The 8,069-nt window shown below is 39.4% G+C and overlaps 1 protein-coding gene across 5 annotated transcripts in view; it reads left to right on the top strand.

Moving 5' to 3' along the window:
* LOC122090897 (uncharacterized protein sll0005) overlaps positions 1–8,069 on the top strand; it is a 44,571-nt gene that overhangs the window by 21,060 nt on the left and 15,442 nt on the right. For all 5 annotated transcript variants that reach the window (XM_042660652.1, XM_042660651.1, XM_042660648.1 and 2 more), the window contains one exon: positions 3,315–3,688. In XM_042660652.1, coding sequence (XP_042516586.1) covers positions 3,315–3,688 — 374 coding nt within the window. The remainder of the gene's footprint in view (positions 1–3,314; positions 3,689–8,069) is intronic.

The raw sequence follows: 8,069 nt of genomic DNA, 5'->3' as shown, positions 1-8,069 counted from the left end.
GGGGGAGGGAAGAGGAGGGGTAGGGGACTGTAGGGATAGGGTATCAATACCTGCTGGAGGGGGGGGGAAGGTAGCCGAGGGAGATGGAGAATTGCAGGCGACGGGTGGTAGCAAGCGGTGACAGGGATTCCAGCAAGGGAGTTGGAGCAAGCGTGGCATGGCCCTGCCCCTGCTTATCATGCAGGGCAGGGGGCGTGCCCATGGGGGCGAGATATGGGAGGAGTCGAAGAAGATTGATCAGGAAGGGAGGTTGACGCTGCTCTAGAGCAGGCGATTGGGGCCATCAGGGGGAGAAGCAATGGCCATCTGGTCCTTCCAGCGGAGACCAAATAGAGGAAGACATGGCTCGAGCACCATTTGGGGAAGACATGGTGTTGCCCTGCCCCTGCTGGGAGAGCAGGGCAGGGGTGTGAGCCTCGTTGAGGGGAGGCATGGCGGAGACGGAGCAGCAAGATGAAGTTGCCGGGGTAGACGTGGCATGGGCCTGCCCCTGCTGGAAGAGCAGGGCAGGCGGGGGAGCCTCGTTGAAGGGAGGCGAGGCAGGTGAAGAGCAAGGAATGGTTGCCGGGGAAGACGTGGCAGGAACCTGCCTCTGCTGGAAGAGCAGAGCAGGGAAGGTGGCCTCGTTGTAAGGAGGACTGAGAACCAACGGAGGGTGATTGTTGGGCAAGAGCAATGCGCAGGGTGCTGAAGAGGTGAGGCGGGATGCGGGAAAGTGGGGTGACGGGATAATCCACAAGTGAGCCGTCGGACAGAGAAGAGGACCCCCGAGAGGAATGGGTCGGGCCAAGAACTGGACCAGAGGGTGTAGGTGATTATTGCCACTTAGTGTCACCATAAAGTCAAGACCAAGTTTGGAAATGTATTTTGATATAAAATCTCTCATATTTACCTTGGGAACCCACATGGTATATTCAATATGGCATGCTGTTTGACACCACCAGTTCCCTTTGGGGATGGATGCTTTTAATTTGGAAGCTTACCATTACTTTTATTTACTTCATTATTTCTGAGTATTCTCTATCCAGTGTGAGAGAGTTTGCTTAAGTCTTTTAGGGCGCTATGACTAAGTGAGCTATCTGCTAAGCATCTTTCTTCATTTTCAAGTCGCTGCTTGTAAACCAGCAATCCAGCACCAGTTTTGTGTTGGAAAAAAACAAAAATAGAAGGGAACGTCTATTTGAACTTTTGTTGTTCAATATTGATAGTTCCAGAGCAGGATTCTGTTTGCAATGGTCTTAAAAGTGTAAAATAGGTGTTTTAGAAATGACTGAAGATCTGTGTAATTTTCCTTAGGATTGAACTTTCGAGATCTCTAAAAGTTAGTTCCAGGATGTTTTTTCACTCATATATACCTTACAGAGATACATCAACAAAGAAAACAGGTGATCTTTGGAACAATCATAAAACACCACAACTGAATTAAACCCCACCACTTATCCACCAGATCAGAATTTTGAGTGCCTTCAAGCTCTTTATGAACTAAAAGACCTCTCATTAGTCAATAGCTCTCCTTTCTATTGCAACAGATAGTGAATTGCTTCCACAAACTTCCCAACATCAGAGAACTCTTCCATTCCATTTCAATAAACCGCCATTCAAAGTGCCCATGGGAGGCAAATGCCAACTCATATTATGAGCACCCCAAAGATCTGGAGCTATTAAAAGTCTGATTCTTTTTGTTTGGTTTAATACCACCTCTACATTTTTTCCCCTAACAATGTTCTTCAAACGGTCTTTTTGAAGGCACTAACACAGACGATATGCATTCCAACTTTGTATTTTCATTTTCAAGTGCTCAGAGGTACCCTTTTTCTTTATCAACCTGTCCACCTACTTCAGAGTTTGATTTGCGAAACAAACCTCAAATAGTTTTAAGTTTTAACACATCCTGCCACTTCTGTCTTGTGGCTTCGTTAGCCTTCTTTCCTGGAGTCTCTGATTGACTTCTGTTTGATGCCAAGGTTTCATAACTTTGCGATCACATAACTTTCAGTCACTGGACACTGGAAAACAAACTTTTTTTTTACGAATTGCCTTCAAAACCTTTTAACTTCATCAGCAATTGTCTGGGGCTTTGAAATCCTCTATAACTTGAGGGTTGAGAGTGAAGATGTTGCAATCTAAGGTCTGGTAAAAATGATATGTAATCATTTTTTTATGAACAGTCTGGTGGGAAAACTATTTCTTCACTAATTGTTCAATTTATGTGAATGCAAAGATAGGTAACTGTTCCCTCTATTACATAACGTTCAAATTTGAATCAGTATCTTGATTCTAGTAAAAACTTTAGGTTCTGAACAGTCATGAGATTATGGTCTGTTCCCTCGCTGTAGTTCAGAACACCCAAGGGATGTACTTAGAAAAAGGAAAATGCCAGAGACTATGCCAGAGACTTGTATCTTGTGAATAGATGATATAAATCACTGGACAACTTATTGGCTAAACAAAGGTGGGAGGTGGGAGGTGGGAGGTGGGGGGTGGGGGGTGGGGGGCGGGGGGTGAAGCCTAGGCTGTGTCACCGGGGTTCCGGGAGGATATTCTGCTATGATAGATTTGGGGATATGGGTATATAGTGTTGACACTTATGTAGTGTTTTTTACCTTCTCGTATTCCAACTTCTTGTTGTATTAGTATTTTGTGCTCTATTTTCATTCTAATCAATAAATCATTGCTTATCAAAGAAAAGAAAGAAAAAATCACTGGACAACTTGGAAAAAATGGAAAGAAATGGAAGCAAAGTTGAGTAAGCTAGCCATGAATCCAGGCTACTTTCTGACTTGATTGGGGAAAGAATAATGAAGACATTCATACCATGTCTAGGTGTGAGAACCAGTGGACCATGGAACCACCAGAATGCAGCGAAAAAGAATCAACTATTTTCTATCTATTTTGTCTATCAACTAGCATTAATCCTTCCTAGGTTTCAAGTTCCATGCTTTAATACATTGAAGGTAGTTGGATACTATGTCTATTCCATACCAAAGAGTTTTTTTTCTGTTCAATTTTGGATATAACTCAACCTAGTTAATTAATGCATTATCAGTAGAGAGGTATTACTAGTATATTATTTTTCATCTCTAACAAAAGTTGCTTCAGCTCTTTTATGTCTAATATGAGCATTATTATGCCACTTTCCATGTCTTAACTCATGCCTTTAGTTTTGACTTCCTCATGACACGATTGATCTTTTCTCCTTGCTTTTCATTGTTCTACTATGTGCCCATAAACTCGTCATTATATATTGTGACATTTTATTTAGTGTTTTAAGACTAAAATTTTGAATGTTACTAATGCATCCCACGCTTCCACAGGTCTTGTAACAAAATTAACTGATGACCAAAAGTATGGAATGATCGAAGTGATTGCTCACCTTATTCATCGAGATTATGGAGCCATAGTCAAAGATTTTGTCAAGCTTGATTTCATTCCTGAGGGAGTTAACTTAGAACCTATCTTGCCAGTTATCGCCAAAGTTTTTGATCAGGCGCTGGAAGGTGGTGGTGCTAAAAATATTAACTTTCAGGAGTTGGCATCAGATTTGGCTCAAATAACATTTGATTATCCATTTCGAATACCCCCCTATTTTGCTCTGATAATCAGAGCCACTGGGGTATTGGAAGGCATAGCTTTAGTGGGAAACCCTGAATTTGCCATTGTTGATGAAGCATATCCATATATTGCACAGGTATGGGTTTCTATTAGCTGATACTTTAAGGCATATTTTATCAGTTAGTCTTGGATAAATCCTGTAAGTGGATCTACCTGCCTGAGTGACTATCATCTGGTTGAATCTCATTGTTAGATGGTTGTTTGAACAGAAGAACTGATGAATTTACGTCAAATAAAATAAGTGTAGAAGTGCAATTGAATCACTTCACTTTTAGATTGAGGTGCACTGACAGTGAGATTGAGGATTCATCTCAAGTATCTATCCATAATGTTGTTAAAGATGAACAGAACCTTATGTTATGTCCTTATTTTGTAAGATAGAGACACCACCTTCATTTTGTAAGATACAGACATCACTTTCCAAGTCTCCCACTGAATCTGTGCGTGTTAAAATCTAATTTCCCACATTTGAAACTTCAATTGATTACATGTAAAATATTCATTGTTCCCTCTTTCCCACTGTAAAGGTTATAGTTGTTCTATTTAGTATAAACAGGGTATATTTTGGGCATTCAGTTGTGTGATTAAGGGCTTACACGTAATAGTGGCTATGTTCAGGGCATACTTGTCCTTATTTTGTTTGCACTAATATGAATATAATCTAGAGCCCACATTTGATATGTAGTCCAACCGTGAGCATTAGTTCTCTTCATATTTCTTGCTGTTCTTCACTTTTTCTCCTCTCTCTCTTTCTATTCTACATTATTAGCACTGATCTCCTGTTTTTGATATTGTTTCATGGTATCAGAGGAGGTTTAGTCAGTGCTTGTAATCTTCTTTTTCTCTATTCTGAGAGACTCCACTTAGGATTTTCTCTTGTGGTGTCCAGCCACCTATTGTTGAAACTTTTTACCATGAAACCCTAGTTAGTAACACATGAAGAACTAGTTTCTGTATTGGTGATGATTGCTGCCCTTCTGAAGTGCTGATGCATTTTCTGTTTATAAATCATCCATTCAAGTCTCAAGATGAAGCCTTAACCTGCCCATGAAGTTTACTGCACAAAAAAATTAATTTTCTCACCTGTGCATTTTTTTATCCTGCGGTTGAAGGTTGGTGATGTTTCTGATATCAGTGCTTCTCCTGGTTATTGTATGTGGCTATTGCTGGTTATTTGAGCAAAATTTCAGGTTTTTCTCTCAACCTTTACCCTTTACACTCTGATTTTAGGGTTTCTGCTGTCTGCAGTTTTTTGGAGTTCTCTCTCCTTATGGTTTGTTTCCCCTTGGCTGTGGGTGATGTTTTTTTTCCCTGGTTTGTCTCATGAGGGCTTGTTTTGATTACTTGCTGCATCTATATTGGTTTTGAGTGAAGGTTCCTCCAACCATTGTGACTTCTTGTGAAGTCATTGTCTGCAGCTGCAGTTTCTTGTTGGTTGTTGGTTTTCTACTTGTAGACGTCTTTCTTTAGCCTAGTGATGGGTCTGATTGTTAGTGGCATTGGTATTTCTTCTCTGGTATAATGGCTGATTCTAAGTCTGTAGTGGACAATGTTAATGTCCACATTGTTCCTATTAAATTCAGAGGAGTTTCTAATTATTTGTGGTGGGCCAAGTTGGTAAGGTTTACATTGAACTAAAGGTAAGCTGAAGTTTCTTACATCAACACCTTCGCCTACTGATTTCAAGAACTATGATGAGTGCATGCGTGAAAACGTCACTCTTCTTATACGGTTGTGGTACAGCATAGAGTCAGCCATTGCAGCAAATGTTATATTCCACACCACAGCTAAGGGAGTTTGGGATGACCTGAAGGTAAGCTTCTCTCATGAAAAGAATGTCTCGTATTTATGATTTTCGTGAGAAAATTTTCAACTTCAAACAGAGAGACAAGTCTTTGAATGAGTATTGCAGTGCCCTTATGAGTGTGGGAGGAACTTAATCTTTATCAGACTCTCACCACAGATCTGGAACTGTCAAAGATACAGAAGGCTGAATTTCAGGTTGCAAAGTTCTTAGCAGGATTAAATTCTGATTTACAGCCGGTTTGAAAAGGTGCCTTTTTGAATGAGGCTTTTTCTCACATTCAACGTGACGTCTCTCCCTCCAGAGCTGATTCGTCATCCTCTTATAAGGAAAGTTTTGTATTTGTTGCTAATAGTGGTGACCATGGCTGTGGTTCTGACTTTCCTGGGAGAGGTCATGGCTCAGCAGGAGGATGTGGACTTGGTGGACAACAGACAGACTAAACTTCATGATGGTGTACATATTGTGTCGAGCCTAAGCAGGCAATTGAAAGATACAGGGTAAAACATGGTAGACCTCAGTGGCCCAGCGATTGGTCAATACAGATGTGTTTGACAGTAATGTGGAAGTGGTGTCATCTGAAGACGCTAAGCTTGCCACTTCTTCTGGAGCTCGTTCATCAGGTTCCTTGTCTTGTGATGGCCTGGTGATTCAGTTATTGAAACGTGTTCACTTCCTGATGAGGTAGCTAGGCTGAAGTAAAAAACACTAGAAACCAAAATCGCAGTGAACATTTAAACTTAGACATAGGCAGAAACTCAATATGATTATAACATGCAAATGACAAACCCGATGAGGCTGAAGCTAACACATATTAGGGGTCCTAATGGGGTGATTAAGTAGTTAAAATATCAGGGAGAACTAATGGTTATATAAGAAGAAACACCCATTGACAGAAAATATTAAGTAAAGAGGACTAGCATAACTCATAATCTAGCTGACCGCATGATGGAGTAGCTAGGAAGGGGAATAACATAGTCAAAATTCAACCTAATCGGATGGGTAGATCTTAGAAAACAGGTACTGAAGTTCAGACACGTATGTTGTCAAATAACCCTATGACAGAAACAATAGAGGGTTACATAAAACACAAAAAGAAGTTACAAATAGCTCAAGAAGAAACCATGGTAGAGAGAGAATAGCTGCTGGAGTGTCTGCAGAACAGAACAGAAAAAGAAAGAAGAAGAAAACAAAAGAGAGAGAAGAAAAAGATAGGAGAAAGATATGGCTTGGATACCTATCCCCCAAAAAAAAAAAAAAAAAAAAAAAGGAAAAAAAAAAAAAAAAAGATATGGCTGATTCACCACCAAAGCCTGTGGTTGGGCTTCACCACTTTGGCTGCAACTGAATCACCGAGTGCACAAACTCGCAGAGTTATTTTTTCAAAGCATCAAATCTGTGGGCTAGCTATCCCTTCCTCTTTATTTGTAATTGTTAAAATGTATGTAATAGGAGTACTTTAGGAACTGTCTTATGTTAAGTTGTCCTTCTTGTATACTTTTCTTACATAGTATAGCCTCTAATGGACCCCTTTGCTTCTAGGGTTCCAAGAGAGACTTAAAGAATGGAACCAGAATGCTTGATCGACTCTCAAACCCTTGTACAACTTCTGATACCAAGTTAGAAATAAGGAAGACTAGGGTTAGAGATGAGGGAAGAAGAGAGAAGAGGAAGGAAGGAGAGAAGTTGAGAGAAGGAAAAGGAAATGAGAGCAAAACGTTGGGAGGCATCTTGCCCTTTGCCACATATATTAAGTTCAAACAACTCTTAGGAATATTACATAGACCTTCCTAATGGAGGTGAAAGGGAAATAAAAGAAAATGCATAAAAGGACAACTTAATAGCATAAAACAGTTCCTAAAGTACCCCTATTACATACATTCTAACAATAATGACCAATAGCCACAATACAAAATTAGTAACCCTTTTATTGTGTGGGGTTACTTGGATGCTAAGATATTTAGGAACTTCTAGAAAGAAAATCCCTTGCTATACAAAAATTAGAAACTTACTAAAATGAAAAGAGTGTATTACATCCCTTACCCAAAAAAAAGAAAAAAAAAGCCTATCATAACAATAAAAACTAAAACAAAATAGTAAATTGGAAAGATTGTAGTAACTCCACACATAGTTGTCACGGCGACAAGACGAACCAAGGCGTTGGAGGGCTGTCTAAGCGCTTAGGCGAGAAGGCGTCTGCCTTAAGGCGAATAAGGTGCCAAAAAAGACGTTACTATTTTTTTTAATATATCTATAATATCTAGTATAACTGTATAACAATGATATACTTAATTTTAAATTGCTTGTAAAAAATCAAGCCTTTAAGTTATATCAAAATACAAGAAGTACGACTTTAAGCAACATCAGGGGAAAAAAGTACACACTTTAAGCAACATCAAGAGACAAGAATCAACATTCAACATGAAATTCATATCAATGCAAATTGCAAAGTGATATATATTTTCTAACATGAGAAAACACAACAAAAAATGAAAAAATTATTCATAAAAAAAAAGCTATAAATAAAACAAAAGGCATAACAACATATAATTCCTAATGAAATATTATAAATAATATAATATTTAACTATTTAAGTATGTAGTTAGATATACTTACCTCTATGATGCCCAAAACGAGATCCACAAAGTCCATC

The sequence above is a fragment of the Macadamia integrifolia genome, chromosome 10 (assembly GCF_013358625.1).
Source record: "Macadamia integrifolia cultivar HAES 741 chromosome 10, SCU_Mint_v3, whole genome shotgun sequence".
Lineage (NCBI taxonomy): Eukaryota > Viridiplantae > Streptophyta > Magnoliopsida > Proteales > Proteaceae > Macadamia > Macadamia integrifolia.
This window is presented reverse-complemented; position numbering and strand designations above follow the sequence as displayed.